The sequence below is a fragment of the Pithys albifrons genome, chromosome 4 (genome assembly GCF_047495875.1).
Source record: "Pithys albifrons albifrons isolate INPA30051 chromosome 4, PitAlb_v1, whole genome shotgun sequence".
Lineage (NCBI taxonomy): Eukaryota > Metazoa > Chordata > Aves > Passeriformes > Thamnophilidae > Pithys > Pithys albifrons.
Window position 1 is genome coordinate 78,963,925 of NC_092461.1, and position 17,571 is coordinate 78,981,495.

Here is a 17,571-nt window from a genome sequence, read left to right on the forward strand (position 1 = left end):
TTTTCCCTGGTAACTACCTTCACTGTTATATTATTTACTTATTTTGAGTATATGTTTAACTGTTGGGGGAGGGAGAAAAGAAGTACTTGCTTTGTTAATTCCACTGCTCCAATAGGTAAAACATGAAATTGAACAGCAGTACAGAAATTTGGTCTGCAAATAACACACAAGTTTTTATTTACATTTTTATTACAAAATTATCAAAAAATAAACTACTAACACTTAAATTTAAAGAAAAAATCTTCACAGGTCATCAGACTACCAAAAAGGAAATGAAGGTAAGGAGGTATGCGATGCATTTTGTTCCCAGTGATAGACAGCCAGAACTCAGGAGCTTGCCATCAGGAAAATCAGCTTGTCCAGCACCTCTGCCTCTAGTGCTGCAAATGAGTAAGCAACAAAGGCTTCATTACGTTTTCTTTTTATTTTTCAAAGCATATCTAACCACAGCAAAGGACACACAAAGTGTACCATTCTTTAAAGAAAAAAAGAGTATCATCTTTATGTTAGCTGAAAACTACAACTCACTGTCATGGCTTTTTAATGTTCCAAGAAAATAGGGAAGGAGAATTTTAAAAACATACATATAATCTGTTAAAATTTCAGAATTTGTAAGATTTTGAGACTGATCATTTACAATGTATTCAAAGAATTAACACCCTTTATAGAAAGATATAATTGCCCACTGTTTTAAAAGTATAATTTTACATAGAATGTAGTCAGACAAAAATTCATGTGTAAATTAACACAAGTACTGTTCCTCTTATTTCCTCTGAGGTACATAGATACTAACACATAGGAGGATAACCTGTCTTCATAGCTATTTTAGTTCAAAATCCATTGTTTTGCAAAAAACAATCTTCTTTAAGAAAATATGCGTAATTCAGAACTGTTTACTTCCATTGACACTTTAAAGACTCACTGTCACTCTTTAAAAAACCACAAGTGTTACAATGTAGCACTTCTGATATGTTATTAGCTCAAATTTAATAACTACAGTGAGAATACTTTAAGATATAGTTCTTTTCTTGAGGTTTAAAAAAAAAACAAGGATGAACTTACACTCCAACACCAGTATTTAAATATGTTCAGGTCATCAAAATAAGAGATGAACTTGTACAAACAGAGATACCATTAAACAGATATCCTGTTACTTCAAGAATTTTATCTGAAATGCAATTAGTTTCATTACCTTTAAGGGAACCATCAGTAATAAAGACAAGTTCAAGAGTCCCCCTGGGAAGGCACAGAATTTCAGATAATATAGATATGTGAGGCACAGCTCAGTTTTCATTCTGCAGAAGACTGAAATAGTCAATGTGCTGAAACTTCAGGACCTCGTTTCCCCAGCTGGTCCAGCCAGGCTGTAGGTTGCGAGCAAACAACTCCAAGCATTCCGCATCTGGCTTGATAAACTCTGCCAGAACTGCTGTGTGTGTAAGAAAAAAACACAAAGAACAGTGAAAATGGTGCAAATAACAATAGAAAACAAATAAAACCACCCCTGTGATGCTAGTGGATGAAAAAACAAATATTTCATTAAAAAAGGGAGAGACAGCAAATTAACTTCAGGGGCTTCATCAAACAGCTGGACTATTTATAGTGAGAAAGTAATTTTAAATAAGTGCCCTTGAGATTCTGAACAATACTGTCAAGGCCTTCAATAGCCCTGATTTATTGGTTTTCATTTAGAGAAAGGGAATGAGGATTTATTGCAGCCTCTACATAGATGAGTTCTGAATTTTTTACTAATATCAACCAAACATCTCCTAAAGACTAACTTCACTCCTATAACAAAGGGGTAACATTTCTAAAAATAAATAAAAAACTCTTTTCTTAATTAAGACCACGCTATTTTCCTTTGCACCTTAAAGGGAATAAAAGCATTTTTGTGATGACTGTTAGGAGGTAAAATAAGGAACACTAGTTAAATAAGCATAACACTAAAGGGCTATAAAAATGCAGGCACTACTTCTTCCCCAATACCAATTTGGCAACTGAAGAGATATTTATATAACTCTGTTCTTTTATTCAGTAACATAAATCTCAAATTTCTTTTACAGTTAGGCATTTTTACTGCTTCAATCCAAATAAACAGATGTCTGTCATTAACATCAATGATATTAATGTCACTGGTTATGACTAGCATTCTCAGAGTGACAAAAAAAGATCTCACATTTTGCTTGAAAAGTATTATTTCAAAGTTTATTGCTAAATGTGTTACTTGTCATACAGAGCCATTTAGTCTGTGGCTGGTTCAAAAAAACCCATAAGTAGGTATCATGAAACAGCTACCAAGTTCTTGTGTATAAAAACATGCATGAGAAAAGCCAAGGTTTAAGGAGTACCCAATACAGTGAAGACAGGAAGACCAAAAAAGCCTTATCTATACTAAAAATTCCATATTAAGTTTTTGGTTTTGTTACTGAGAGCAAAAGAAGAAAAATTATGAAAACATCTCTCTTAATTTAGATTTTGGGAGACTGTTTTAAAGCTGTGTGGGGTCAATGTGGGATCTCACACTGGCCACAGTGGGAGATGCCCGGGGTCTTTTTCAGAATTTAAACCTTGACATTGTGTGTAACCTCATGGATTTCATATGACTATTTTTTTAAAGAATCTTTTTTTTCCTGATGTTTGATCTTGTCACAGACCCAATGAAAAGTGGCATTCAGTGCCCCCATTTTGAGAGGTGTTTAGGCACAGAAAGACACCTCAAGAGGGTTTTCAGAAGCGCTTCATATTTGGAGTGTATTCCCACACCTTTGTGCCCCATGAAACATTCCCTGCTGAGAGAAAGGAGATGCATTCAGGTGCTGTAAGCAGCAACTCTCCCTCTTCAGCTGCAAGTTTGGAGGCTGTTGGAACTTGTTCTCAGGTTCAGCTCAGTCAGTGTTTGCTTCCCCTCTCTCCAGGATCCTGAGCAGGAGGCACAGAATATGTCTGTAATTTGAGTACCACTCTCTAGTTCTACTCTTTTTATCAAGGCTGACAAGCAAACTGCTTTAGATCACAGAGGAGCTCCCAGATTCATGCAGGGATACTCCCTGACTTTATTTAACAGCACTTGGAGTTTCTGAGCACCAAAATAAATGATTGGCAGGGAAAAAATGACATCTGTCTGTGATAAATGTGAACCTGAGTTATGTTTAGAATGACGAGGGGCCATTTTTTATCAGATCTCCCAGTGATTTCTGAATCTCTGTCAACTAAAGGTAGAACTCATAAATTACACATTATGCTGCTTGACTCAGTCTCTTCAGATTTGATCACCGCATAAAGCACAAAAACATCCAATCAGCATACACTAAAGTATGAGAAGGAATGCCTTTTCTGGGTTTTTTTGTGCAATCCAGGTTCTGACTCTCTGTAGCAAGTTTGTCAGTCACAGACTGCCTGTGTGAAACTCCAGCTGACCAAGTCATGGGTTACTCCTTTTGCAGACAAGATGAGCATCCACTTTGCTTTCCAGTGTTAGCCAGCCCCAGATGCAATGTCATGCTTTTTGAAAAACATCAACCAAAAATGTATCCAGCATGCAGTCCCCAGACAAGCTTTTAAACCCCGTATTTTATTGGGTATGTTATTTCCTACCTATATGATCACCTCTTAAAAAGCTTCAAGATATTCAAAACTTTTTCATAAATATTTTGTAATTCTTGTTTCCAGGCTTTCTTCTATTGTGGCTTCACATAAAAATCTCTTCTCCTCTCCCAATTTTTAACAAATGTCACGTGAATGTCTCAGATGGGTTAGCATGAAGGCAGCTTTTAATCTAAAAAATACTGCTACCACCAGGAATCTTATTCCAAAAACCTGCTTTTTTTAGAGACAAGTTAAAACGCTTAAACAAATCTAACATTTGTGAAGAAGTCTGGGAAGTTTAGAGGAAAATGTACATTCTGACAGAAGACTTGCTGTACTGTTTGCTGTCATGTGAGTACATCAAATTAGACATCACTAGGAGTACCTGTTTTTATACCATTTTTCAAACCCAGTATAATTTTTTTAAAAAAGTGGTAAAATTAATTGTTCTTCTTCCAGCTCCAGTTAGATAAGGATTCCTTGTGCATCATTTGCTGCCAAGGCAATCAGAGGGCTGAAGCACCTCTTCTAGGAGGACAAGCTGAGAGGGTTGGGATTGTTTATCCTGGAGAAGGCTCCGGGGAGACCTTATTGTGGCCTTTCAATGCTTAGAGAGGGCCTCTAAGAAAGATGAGGACAAACTTTTTAACAGGGCGTGCAGCAATAGGGTAAAGAGTAATTGTTTTAAACTAAAATAGGATCAATTCAGACTAGATATAAGGAAGAAATTGTTTACAATGAGGATGCTGAAATACTGTAACAGGTTGCTAGATCTTAAAACACATAGGTTAAAAATACCATCATGGCACTAAGTTCAGCAATCAAGAACTTCCATGCCTAGAAGGGCAGAAACCACACTTCAATGACTCAACCAACTTCAAAGACTGGTTCATCAAAAAGCATAAAAGAGGTAGCCAAAAAACTGATAGGTTCAGCAGAAGCACAGGGCACGTGACAGTCCTTCTATCAATTCAGTTATAGAATTTAAAAGTAAGTCCCAGGGATGATCTGCTTTCCTACTGCCAGAGATGATCTTTAAGTTGGAGGCTTTTTTCCAAAAGAGAGGCATACTACATATAATTCGAGAACACGTTATAGTATGATTTTTCATTGCAAGGTTATAGGCATTTACATAATCACATCAGGCAGTAACTTGGACTGCAATGTAAATTACCATATCAAGAAGACTGCATTTTGTTGGCTTAACATCTCATTACATTGGCTTCCTTAAAATAGGAGAAGTCAATGATCAAGTTACAAATTATGGCTTTTGGGTTAGATGTTTTTAATCACCAGAAGGCTATCTTAACACACAGGGATCTGACTTGCAGCCTTCAAGCAAACCCTGGAGTTTTTTAACTCTGAAAACAGGTTAGAGGAGCTACATCAGTAGAAAGATTAAATACTAAGTTCTTCTACCACAGGAATAAATTGAAAAACAAAACCCACCACACAATTACTTCTATCCACTTACAGATACCACTGACAAGAAACAACAGCTTAAATAAAGTATAAACAGCCTATTCTTTGTCACTTGAAGGTGTCACAAACACTATGAGAGCAACCCAGGCACTTATATTTGGGCACCTGATGCCCTAGGACACATGATGTTAGCACAAAGCCAGCTGGTAGACATAACATTGGTCTTCCAGAAAACCCACTTCACTCTGAAGCACAGTCCACCAGACACCTGCCACACCTGCTTACTCTTAATCCCAAACATGTAATGAAGATGCATGCTGCTAAAAGGGTTTAAATAAGCAAAAAGAGGAATTATTTTTGAAACAAGCAACAGTTTCCCCTTACCTTTTGAACATCCATTGCCTAAAAAGCAAGTTCTGCATTGACAAATTGGATATGTAAAGTGAAAATTACTGTCTGCTTTTCACTGCCTGATCAGTGAGCCATGCAAAGCACAAAGCACACAGCTGATCTCAGTATAGAATGACCCTTCAAAAGAGTTTGCAATGTAGAGGTCCTTATTGCGCAGTTTGTCTAATCCCTAAACAGAGAAGGACCAGAAAAAGAACTGAAACTCAGCACAAAGATGGCTCCACACCTCTGCATCTTTCCTGAGCTTCAAGTTAAACCCAGATGTTGATGCACCTATCAATTAGTTTAACAGTAATGGCTGACAAGGCACATAAGGAAAAAAAAGGCATTTACTTTTTAGTTCCAAGAAAAACCTTTCTTATATGGCCTGACAAGCCAGGCTTGCTCCAGGAGGAAGGAGTTCCCATGACTTCCCATTGCATTATTCTGCTGAGCGTATGCAGAGTGGCTAGAACACAGTCAAGAGTTAATTCCAGTGTTTTTAGGCATACTCCCACATGACAATATTATTCTCTAACAATTAATGTACACTTAAAAACTTGAGGAGAAATGACTATAACAAGAACAATCTATAATACAGGAAAAGGAAACATGGTGATGTGAAGTTATGTAAAACTTCATACATCCGCATAACAGAATATCTTTTATGTCTTCTAAGAGTAATACTGGATTGAATTAGGAAGAAAACCTGCCGTTATTTGAATCAAAACCTGGAGTAATAAATTTGATTTTAAACATTTGCATAGAGAAGCTTAAGCACATTTACAATGACTTATTAAAGCTCTAAGCATTGAACACAGCACATGCATCACCAAAAACCCCTACAGTTGTAATTTCATGGTTAAATGCACTGTAGGAACACAAACATCTCTTTTTGATGGCTTACTTTAATTTACATCTTTCTCTTCCCCCAGAGAGATAAACTGCTATAATCAGTCATTAAGTGGCTACATATGTACCAACATACAACTTTTATTATTGTAATAAGAAACAAATTGCCAGACAGTATCAGTAAATACTAATATTTTTGCCTTTGTTACTACTTAAACAAAGCATAAAGAATGCAGTTGACTCATCAAGTGTCCTTCTGCCTCTTGCCAAATCTCTGCTTCTGTTCAAATTCCTTCTGAAACCCTCTAGGATGTAGCTCAACTGCTCTCTACTGGCCACTCCAGAATATTGTCCAGTCGTGAAAGCAGTACCTTGGACAGCACTTAAGTCAAAGCATCAGCAACTAATTTTTGCCTTATGATCTACCTTTTCATGACATAACCATATTCTGAACGGAGATGCCAAAACCCTGTAGGATACACATGGAATTTTATAAAAAACCTTGTAAATCACTGATATGTACTCCACAGTAAATTCCTTTTTTCAGAGAGAAACATAAATGCTGCATAATGGTATCAAATCCCAGCATTCAAATAAAGATTCAAGAAACACACAAAAAATCAGCAGTTTCTTTCAAAATCTATTCAGGATCATAATTTAAAAAGGATTCCCCTATACAGCTTCTAGCTTCTGCCCTACAAAAGAAGTGTTCCAAGGACCATTCTGGCACTAGAATTTCTATAATACATACAAACTGCTAGAATTGCCTTCCTTTTTTGTTATTTTTAGCCAACCAAAGTATGTTCCTTCTACTAGCTTTTGAAGAGGTATATATATATATATATGTATATGTTAATTTAACAAAACAAGCCCCCAAACACAAATTTTAGAGTGTCCCTGAACAAAAAACAATTTTACAGATCAGCTTCCAAATTGAAGCTGTTTTATTCTTTGGGAATAAAAAAAAGAAACCACGTCTGTAAAGCAAACTGTGACACCTCTCCTGTCCACCAACATGAAACTTTTCTTCTACCTGCCCTTTCTGATATGACTACATAACACCATGTGCACCTGGAATATTTGCAGATTCATTGTGAGCTTCCCCCTTGCGGGAGGATGAAACCATTTTTGTGAGAGGCACTAAATACATTTCTTACCATAGCTTTGCAAGGTTCTAAGGGGCTATAATAATGAAAGAAATACAACTTCCTATTGACAAAAATTAGTCAGAGTGCTCCAGAACAACATGCAAAAGGTAGCAACATATCACATAGAAACCTTCAAATTCTTTGGATTAAAGTCCAAAAAGTTGGATTTATACTCACAATAACTGGCTGGCTGGAGTTACTGCATCAATTTCAGTTAATTAAATACATCTCCTCAGACATAAACAGGAGGCCTTAAAATAGGCCTTATTTGTTGCCTATTACTAGCAGTTCTAAAATAATTAAGTTTTTGGATTTAAAGCCATAATTTTATTGCAGGCAATTAATGCAGAAACAAAAACTTTTCCTTCAAGATGACATAATAAAGAAATAGTTTTCTGGTTTTATTAACTAAGTAGAAGATATCCTATTTTATATACCCCCAAAGTTCTCTCCTGACAATACACTTAAAGTCATTCATCATAACTTCATACATTAAATATGTGTAAACTGTTTGTGTGGTATTTAAAAGACAGATTTTGAAAAAGGCAACCTTTTTTACATGTCTAGCCAAAATATTCATACAATAATGCTCAAGGTTCTAGTTTCCACGTTCATTTTTAGACCAAGACCTATGTGCCTCACAACACTTTTAGAAATGCTGAGGAACCACAACTTCTATTGAGCAAAACTGCTTCTCATATGGGAAATTAAGGCACTTCAAGGTATATACTAGAATGAGACATCAAAGTCCACTGCATTACAGAAACATTATGCAACAAAACCAAAACATACCTGTAAGAGGTGGTTTATGTGAATGCAGAGTGCAGGGTATGCTGACAATTAACTTATGCTCTGGAATTGGAAGTACACCTTCAGATTTCCTGTTGTATAAATAAGAACAAGAAAAGAAGTATGAGAATGAATGCCACTCAGTGATGCTGTAGCTCTCACACAGCTACTTCAGATGAGAGATAATACACAGAATCCTCATTTGCAGTCAAACTTCAGGTAAGTCCAAGGAAAGTTAAATGTTGCTCAGACATATAAAAGGACTGTTTATGAAATCACTGAGGCTTTAGACAAAACTTGCTTAACAACAGCCATACAAAAATATTGAGATCAAATAACATAATCCTGTATCTTTTCCTGTGTAGAAAAACAGCAGCATCCCCAAAATGGCATCAGCCTGTGCCAAGGACTCACAGTCCAAGTGAATATCTCAGCAAAGGAAGCCCTGTCCACGGGACTTTCATCTAAGCCAGTTCCCCAGCACAGAGAAATGTAAGGAACAGGCAAAGGTTTCCATTCTTTAATCTCACTAAGGCCCATCCTTACCCCAAAGTTAAAAAGGCCACAATCAGCCAAGAAATAATGCCATGAGATTTTGGGACATTTTATTGTATTACGATTAAGTGACATATACAAAGAGGATCCTCACATCCTCAAAAAGACATTTAACATTGTCCTGACATACCTTAAGGCTTCCTTTGCATCTCCTTGAACTCTTCCCAATACAAGAACTTCATAGGGTTTTTTGTGCGAAGAATCCAAAGGGAATACAAATTCACCAGCTCTAGTAATCTGACACAAAAATGTTAAAAATACACAGTGGAAGACTTTGATATTCATTTTTGTCCAAGACATTTTCTTTTATAAAATGGAGGATAGTGATGACACCATACCTTTCAAACACAAAAGCACAGGGTGCTACATCAACAAATTATAAGACTATAAGGTGTTATAGTACAAGTCCTCTCAGTCTCCAAGAAAGCAACAAAACAAATTGAGAACTTACTTTCACCCAGTGCCACTCAGCAAGTGGCTTCACCAACCAATGAGGATAAAGTTCATCCTTAACAAAACGTAAATGCTTCTGTCTATTAGTCACCCATGTGACTACAAGACAATTTGGAGCAGCTAGTGCTGGTACAGGAAGCTGCTTCATTTGCCATGAAGACAAGTGGTTGTACCTATACAGAAATGCAGTAAGAAACCAAGTTAGCATATATGAAATTTAAAAATTGCAAAGCAACATAAAGTGGTAAAGAAATTACACAGAGATATTTCAAAAATTATCTCCTGACAACTGAAGTCATAAAAATAGTTCAAGACTGACACCCAGTGGCCAAATACGATGGATTTTTTTATCAAATCATTAGTGTATATACTTAAGTTTTACTGAGAACCTTTAACTACATATTTCCACTATTCCCCCAAATAAAGCATTATGAGTTGTGACTCTGATGAAGTCCAAAAGCCCATGTTTCATTTAAGAACTATCATGTGTAATTGAATGTTCTCATCTTTACGACTTAACAAAGAGATTTTGTTGAAAGTAGCTTCTCATAGTAAGTTCTCTTCCAAATGAAAATGACAAGTGAGTCCTTTGCAAGTGCAAGGGCAACACTAATTTAACTAGCAAGTTAAAAGATCATAGAGGATAAGAATTTCTTCAATTACTTTCAGATTTTATTCCTTTTTTAAAATTGCCAGTTATGGCAGAAATTCTCTAGATTATACAAAATCATTGTGCACTTTTCTGAGCTAAGTGAATGTTACAGCAGTGAATTCAGTATGCTTTCCAGATTCAGCTCTGTTCTACCATTTTTGTCATGACGCTATTCTACACTATTAGCAAGTTGTAATTCATAGAACCTACACACTGCAGCACCAGAATACCGGCACACTGCTTAGTGGAAATCAACAGCCACCATTTGGGTACCTGGGACCCTGTACAATGCCACAGTGAGAAACAGTAAACATGCATAAAATCCAAAATACCTCCTGGACCAGACTGTCTAGAGAAAAAAGATTCACCCAGATGTGAAATGCTTCCCTGTGATTAGCTGTCAACAAGGTCATTAAGGGCAGTGATGGCTCCTCCACTGTGCTGGCTAATTTATGCTTGTGAATAACTGCAATTTTCCTCTAAGTATCACACACAGTCAAGAAAGACACTTGAATGAGTTCAACTGGGAGTTTCTATAGGTTTCTGTAGGGCTTTCACGTAAAGCCTACTAATCAGTCTCTGCATCTTCACACCATGTCTTCATTAAAAGCTTCTGCCCTGGGTTGAGCTGGCAAAACGCCAACTTGTCCAGGACAGAGTGAAAAGGGTCCCTCCTCCCCCCCAACCAGCTAAGGGAAAAACAAGAGGGAGAGAGGGGAAAAAAATTCTAAAGCAGGTTTATGCTGAAACTAACTACATGTATTTATACAGAAAAGAGAAAATTAAGAGGAAACTACAATATAACACACACTTACACAAGTTACATATATATAACAGGGAATAACTTCCCACTCCCAAATTAATACAAAGCAAAGTCTATTACACTAGATCTCTAAGTACTCTAAGAGACACATAGCAAGAAACAGAAAGAGTAACAACAAAAATGTTTCTACTTCCCTGAATGCAAACAAATTGCAAGTAGCGGCAGCAGGAGCAGGGCCTAACAGATGAGCGCAACTGTGGCACATCTTCTCTGTACTCTAGCCATGGTGGAACTGACCAAGCCACTCCCACACACTGGATTTTACACCCTTTGAGATGATGCAGCATGGTATGGAATACAATATTATTGGCTGGAAGAAGTCAGCTGTTAGCTAGCTCAGCCCAGCTCAAGTCATCTGACAATTTCAGGCCTAATCTGAACTTCAAAGCCTAACTTCTTGGCCTACTTGGCTAAACCCATAACAGCTTCAAAAGCTACAGTAGACATTACTCTAGAAAGCTGTAAGGGCCTATTTCCTGTCTGGCCTTCTTTCACATGGATACAATTTATGATAATCCATAGGGGCTCCTATCCTATGAAAGGTAATCCAAGAGGGCTCCACTGGCATAAGCCTGATGTTACTCAGTGGTGAAGGAAGCCCATAAAAATTTAAGTTAATGACTTCATAAACTACAGTACTCAAAAAGTTCCTATTGCACTCGAGAATTTTACTGCTGCATTATAACTTTTTTCTTCCCATTAGGCTGAAGCTCAAGCTGCAGCACAAATTAAATAAAAAAAAACAAAAACAAAAACCAAAACCAAAATTCCCCAACAACAAAAAAAACACACACACACAAATATGGAAAAACAAAGATCTACCACCATCAAAACTTTTGAATTAGATTTCAGTTCTGGAAATACACATTAATCTAGCTTTATGCCCACTGAAGTAACCCTATTAATTATAAATTAATATCTGCATGATCTTGGCCTTACAAAACAGTTGACTCTAGACTTCCTTTATAATTCTGAAGAACTAACATTCTCTCACCAGCCATGTAATTTAAGATCTACTCTTGAAAATATTTTGTATGTCAGGTATCCAAGCCCTTTCAGTGAAATCCCCAAGACATTTCATAGACTTGAAGGTAAGCATATGCCAAAATATTTGCAAGTTTAAGCTGCAGTTTCAGTTATATTGGTCTTAGATTGCATCAGTACATTAAAATGTTAATTACCCTTTGCAAGCTACAATAACAAAGTTTGTTTGATTTTACTATAAAATGTACCTGTTGCTCCTTTTAACAGACTTGTTCTCCCATGGTGGATCGATCACAATTACATCGTATTTTTTCTTGTCTGGCAAGTGAAATTTAAAAAAAAGGCAGTAAATTAGTTTTTTAAAAGTCTGTGAGTTGAAACTGATACACAGCAAACCCACACATTTCTTCTATTCTTTACAAATAAGAAGTTAGAAGACTTTTGGCATACTTTTAAAAATTCAGATAGTCATATCCTTCAGAGATTTTTAGGCTGATTACCCAAGGCACGGATATTTATGTGGTCTGTCTCATATCCCTCCAAGAAATTATGAACATCTTAAGGATTTTCAGAAAAAAAAATTATAGAGTGCAAGTCTCAAAACTGAAAATTTCTCCAAGTTTCCCAACAGAAACTACATAATAAGGAACTCAACTGAGTGAAAAGCTGAAGCCCTGAACACAAGATTCCTGTCCTGTTTGATCTTTCAGCAGGCCCACAGGAACACACAGAGCTTCAAGACAGCCCTCAAAAATTGTTTTGCATTACTGGAGGTAGAAAGACAAGATTTTAAACGTGATGTTTAAAATGGAAACAACGGACAAAAAGAACTGAGAATTTTCATGGGAGAAGCTGAGTTTACTTCAGTTGGAGGAGAGAAAATATAGGACACGTTCATGAAAAAAAAAAGTCTCTAATTTTATTTTTCTAGTTAACGTATTTGTCCTTCCTTGAGTCTGATGGTATGAACTACAGCTCAATGTTTGATGTTCATTAAATGTGCTTACTATACCTTTTTCCTTTAATATTGAAGGTGTTACCCTTACAGTAGATTGACCAGCAAGAATTACTTCTCTTTTGGCAGGTGAAAGGGAAGAAGAAAAATAGTACATGAAGTAGACAGGAGACGTAAAAAAACCCAAACAAACCAAAGTTATGGCATTATAACATTCATTGTTGCTAATTTCAAAACAATTTGCTCACATTTCCTGGGCTGCTCTCTGACCTCTTGGAGAATCTAAACATACTTTCTTATATGCATATTTATATAGCTTTGCATAGTGATAACAGAGCAATTATAATCTTCCCTCTTTCCTACAGCTGAAAACAGCTAAATAGCTAAATTCTTGACTTCTTGGATAGTAAGATTCTACCTGCTGCATGTCTTCCTATTTAAAAAAAAAACACCAAAACTAAAAACACCAAGAAAAAACCCACACAAAACAAAACCAATGAACATCTAAGTTACACATTTCCTCCCTTATCATATGCAACTTTACAAAAATTTAAAATTACTGATTAGAAGGCAGAGCAGTAATCCTCAGGTCTTGGTCACAGGCAACACTTTTGCTGTAAGACTGCTTGACAAAGCTTAGCTGCTGCTAATAATAAGAGTAATAATAATAATGAAAATCAATTTGAAAGCTAATGAAATGGTGAAATACAGTGAAGACTGGTGCATGCTGTCAGCTTAAAGCTTTTGATTTACTTTTACAGAGTTTATTCTAAAATCCCACCATTTCTCTGTCACTGATTCTGGCATAAGCCAAAACTCTCAGATGTGAAATGTAGCAGCTGAGGCATCAAGTCATGCTTGCTCCTCACCGTGTTGCTAAAGTGGTGTTTGTCTCCAGCTGGGTGCAGCAGCTCCTCCAACAGTTATCATCTTCCCTAGGGGATACTGCACTTTGTTCCACAATCAGTTTATGCCAATATAAAAAAGACTCTGCCACTGAACACGATGAGTCTGTAAGGGAACCCTCACTTTAAGGTGCATAATCACATCCCTCTGCCATGGTCTAATCGAGCTAGAAAACAAGAGAGCAGGACTGCCACCCCAGCAGCAGAACGGACTTAAGCTATATTAAGCTGCATCCTGTGGGATAAGGATCCAGCCACACAGCTGGTCCCAATCTAATGCGTTTACATAACCACTATGCTGACAGTGACTCAGAGCACGGTCAACAAACTACTGATTTTTAAAGGAGTCTCCTGGAGAGAAATAATCCCTTGACATGACCTCCTAACCAATCAAGATTCTTTTGAAAACCCTCACCTATTTGCACAAAAGTTAGAAATACCACTCTAAAAGCCTGCAGCAGCATTTCCTGTCAGTGTGATGCTGTATATTTAAATCTGTCCACTGAGTTCCTATTCATCTTGACCTTAACTCTCTTTTCAGGCAGCAGAGAAGAGGTAAATTCTAACACCTAAAGATACTTACAGTTCAGCAGGGGCTGTAAACATGAAATATCAGACAAAAGGAAGCTGCTTTTTGGTGGCACCAAGTACTTCTGCCCCATTAACACAATTATCTTTGCACAATCTGAGTTGTTTTCTGTAACACATGAAAGCAGGTCCTGCTCTGGACTGGAGTTTTCACCCTCAAGCACATGTACAGCCTGATGGTCACCTTCATTCACAGCTGAAAACTGCTTTGCCATTTCACATAATTCAGCCAACCCACAGACAACAGGAACATTGCTCTTCCTGCAACTGAGTTCTGCAGTACTTTGCTGAAGAAAACCACTTTTGAGTCCTTCCTGGACTAAATGCAAAGCGCCTTCCCAAATCAGCTTCCTGACCTGTATAGCCATAAAGATACAAGGAAAAAAGAAATGATCTTTCAAGTATCAAGTTGATCAGGAAATGAAATTGACATCAAAACATTTTTCAATTTGCACGCAGGGAAAAGGATCCTTGCCTGTTGCAGAGATCACTAGCTCAAAAGCTACAAGGACATGAAAATAAGGCCATGGGTCACAGTCTAGCCCCAGCCGGCAAGCAAGTACCACTTCAGCTGTTCACTCACACCCCATGCCCCTCACTCCCTGGTGGGTAGGAGAAACAAGGGGAAAAAACCCCATCAGTTTAATAACTGAAACAAAATAAATTATCATTATTATTAAAAAGAGGGAGAGAGAAATACCATACAAAAGAAACAACTGATGTACAATAAGACAGCTCACCACCCACTGACCCATGTCCAGCCCATCCTGCAGTACCAATCCATGGCTCCCGGCCAACTTCCCCGGTTTATACAGTGAACGTGACATCCTAGGGAATGGAATATCCCTTTGGCCAGTTTGGGTCACCTGTCCTGGCTGTGTTCCCTCCCAGCTTCTTGTGCACCTGCTCGCTGGTAGAGTGCAGGAAACCGAAAACTCCTTGACTTAGGGTAAGCACTACTCGATACACTGATGTTTAAGTCATTGTTATCAATATTCTCCTCATACTCAATCCAAAACACAGCACTGTCCAGCTACCAAGAAGAAAACTAACTATCCTGTCCAAAACCAGGACATCAAGCTAACTTCTGTTTTTTGTTTTTTGGTAAAGCAATTATCTGAAGTTTAATTTAAAATTCTAATCTCATTTCAAGTTACTATTCCCACTAATAAAACAAGCTACAAGAACAGAACTTGTTTGTAACTATGCCCTGCACTCTGTACACGCTCAAAGTCAGGTATCATGTACTTGCAAAATATACTTTTGTTCCAACTTACCTTTGAATGGTATTCCAAAGCATCGAGTTCACCTTGGTTGAACACACATTTCCTTTTCCGTTTCTGCTGAATGAGCAATGAAAAAAAGAAAATCCATATTACTCCACGAGGAAAGGAAAAAAATACTCAAGCATAGCCAGGCTGCTGTAGCTATTCTCAAGGTACATAGACTTAAAGCTGTAGTATGTTACTCATGACACTGGGACCTGAGGATACATAGTGCCTGCTACAGCTGGTGCTCATGCCTCCTTTGGGCCCACACTACAAGTTTAGGCTGCCACATGCAGTTTACCAATAAAGTTAACTATGTCGTCATAATTACATTTGTTGCTTTGGACCTGTGACTCTTATATCCTTTTGTCCATACAGAACAGAACTGAACAATAGTGAAAGTTCATTCCTATTCTTCTTCACAATTGCTAATACGGACAGTCTTGACAGCAACCACAGTTTGAGCTCAAGTGCCTGACTACCACCAATGTCTAGTAACCTAATGCTCCTGAGTCACAAGATCCACATTACTGACATAACAGACACAAGAATAGCCTTGTAAGTGCTTGCAGCTTCTCTGCATCTTGAAATACATCGTGGAAAAGTTCCTGCTCTTCTGCACAACCTCAGAAGACTCAGGTATGCAAAACAATGCTTCTCATGGGGTTACTAGAGTTGACTGTATCACAGAGAACATACCTTCCCAGCACTGGCAACAGAATCTTCAATGCCGCTCTTTGTTTCTTCTTGGTGTCCCTCTCTGCTGCTGTTGGCCTTGATTTCTGTCACACTCACCTCGGGGCACCCCTGACAGAGCTGCTCCTCAGCAGGTGCAACTATATGGGGCTTTGAAATGTCAAACAACTCCCCTCGAAACACATACCTCATTTTTGCTGGTTTACCTTCTGTTTCTAGGGCATTTTCAGGGCTGTAAGTAGGACCATTGCTTGAGGAAGAGGTGACAACAAAGGTAGAAGTACTGTGACAGTTTGCAGTAGATGTGACAGCAGCATCAAGAGTGACACCATCAGGGCACGAAAAAGAATCACAGATCTCATAGCCACACTGGTTGATGAAAGAGAGATGATCCACGAGCCATCCTGCTGTCAGACAGTGTACCACCGACATCCTAACTTCCCTTTTTAGGAAGAAAAAAATCAACTTCCTGAAACCGTAGCTTTCATCCACCACACTCGCTTCCTGGAGCAAACTCGACCTGTGCGTATTTTTGTAAGAAAATGCTTTTCAGAACGATCATTGCTTTAAGAAAGTAGCACCCACCTTCATTCAGACAGACATTTCCAAGAGCACAGGACACACTGGAGAAACTTCTGCCTTCAGTTGTTTTCCCCACTACGTTCACCCTTATTTTAGCTTCATCCCTCTAACACTTTACTTGAACAGTAAGCAAGTTCTACATAACTTTTTATACTTTTATGCAGTTCTTTTACTCTAAGACAAGACTTTTAACAGGTTGGAAACTAGTATGTGATCGTGTCTATGCCTATACGACAAGTGCATATATACATACACATGGATGCATGGCCAGGCTTCAGGAACGAAGATTTGGGAAGGGCTCTCCCCACGTGGGTGAGCCCTTCCAGCCTGTGCAGTGGATTTTTTAGGTGAGCCACAGCCTGCGTGGAACTGGCCCCGCCGTTTAACTCTTAAGGTTCATCTGCCACGGCCGAGCGAGCTTGGACGGTGACAGGGAAGTCCTCAGGACTAGAACGTACAGCCCCCGGTCGGTATTTCCAGGAGGTCTCCTATCCAAGTACTAACCGGGGCTGACCCTGCTGAGCTTCTGAGATCTGACGGGATCGGGTGTCGGGGAGGCATTTAACTGCCTATACGCATGCTATATATACGCGTATACGCTACCTATATACATGCACTATGCTTATAAATACATGCACTATATACGTATACACACACACACATACATGCAGACACCGATGACTGTGACAGCGCTCAGGAGCAGTAACACGGCACAGGAGCAGCCGCGGCCCCAGCGCTCACGAGGCCAAACACTGGTGCCCGTCCCGCAGGCACAGAAAGCTCGGGGGTTTTCTCCACAAAATCTCCCTACAGCTGGAGGCAAACGCCAGGTCTGGCCCCGGCACAGCTCACACACTCGCCGCGGACGCCGCCACGTTGGTGTACTGCCATGGCGCTTCCCAGGGCCCGCCCTGTGCGCCCCTG

The 17,571-nt window shown here is 38.5% G+C and overlaps 1 protein-coding gene across 4 annotated transcripts; it reads right to left on the reverse strand.

The window, feature by feature from the left end:
- Nucleotides 1-160: 160 nt before the first annotated feature.
- Nucleotides 161-17,544, reverse strand: METTL4 (methyltransferase 4, N6-adenosine). 4 transcript variants are annotated; one of them, XM_071554729.1, is made up of 10 exons: nt 17,313-17,544; nt 16,069-16,585; nt 15,379-15,441; nt 14,097-14,457; nt 11,902-11,971; nt 9,193-9,367; nt 8,872-8,978; nt 8,190-8,278; nt 1,193-1,429; nt 161-380 (listed from the first exon to the last, which is right to left on the reverse strand). In XM_071554729.1, coding segments are annotated over exons 1-9 (1,530 nt in total). In that variant the 5' UTR covers nt 17,315-17,544; the 3' UTR covers nt 161-380; nt 1,193-1,283. The 4 variants fall into 4 exon arrangements, with proteins under 4 accessions (XP_071410830.1, XP_071410831.1, XP_071410829.1 ...); XM_071554730.1 differs by having other exon boundaries at nt 1,193-1,426; nt 15,379-15,444; XM_071554728.1 differs by having other exon boundaries at nt 15,379-15,444.
- Between the last annotated feature and the right edge of the window lie 27 nt (nt 17,545-17,571).

What these genes read in the sequence shown, in the direction of transcription:
- METTL4 (XM_071554728.1), bottom strand. An exon ending in GATGCAAAGGAAGCCTTAAG is followed by an intron (nt 8,279 to 8,871) that starts GTATGTCAGGAC and finishes TTTATACAACAG; the next exon opens with GAAATCTGAAGGTGTACTTC. An exon ending in ACATAAACCACCTCTTACAG is followed by an intron (nt 1,430 to 8,189) that starts GTATGTTTTGGT and finishes TTACACACACAG; the next exon opens with CAGTTCTGGCAGAGTTTATC.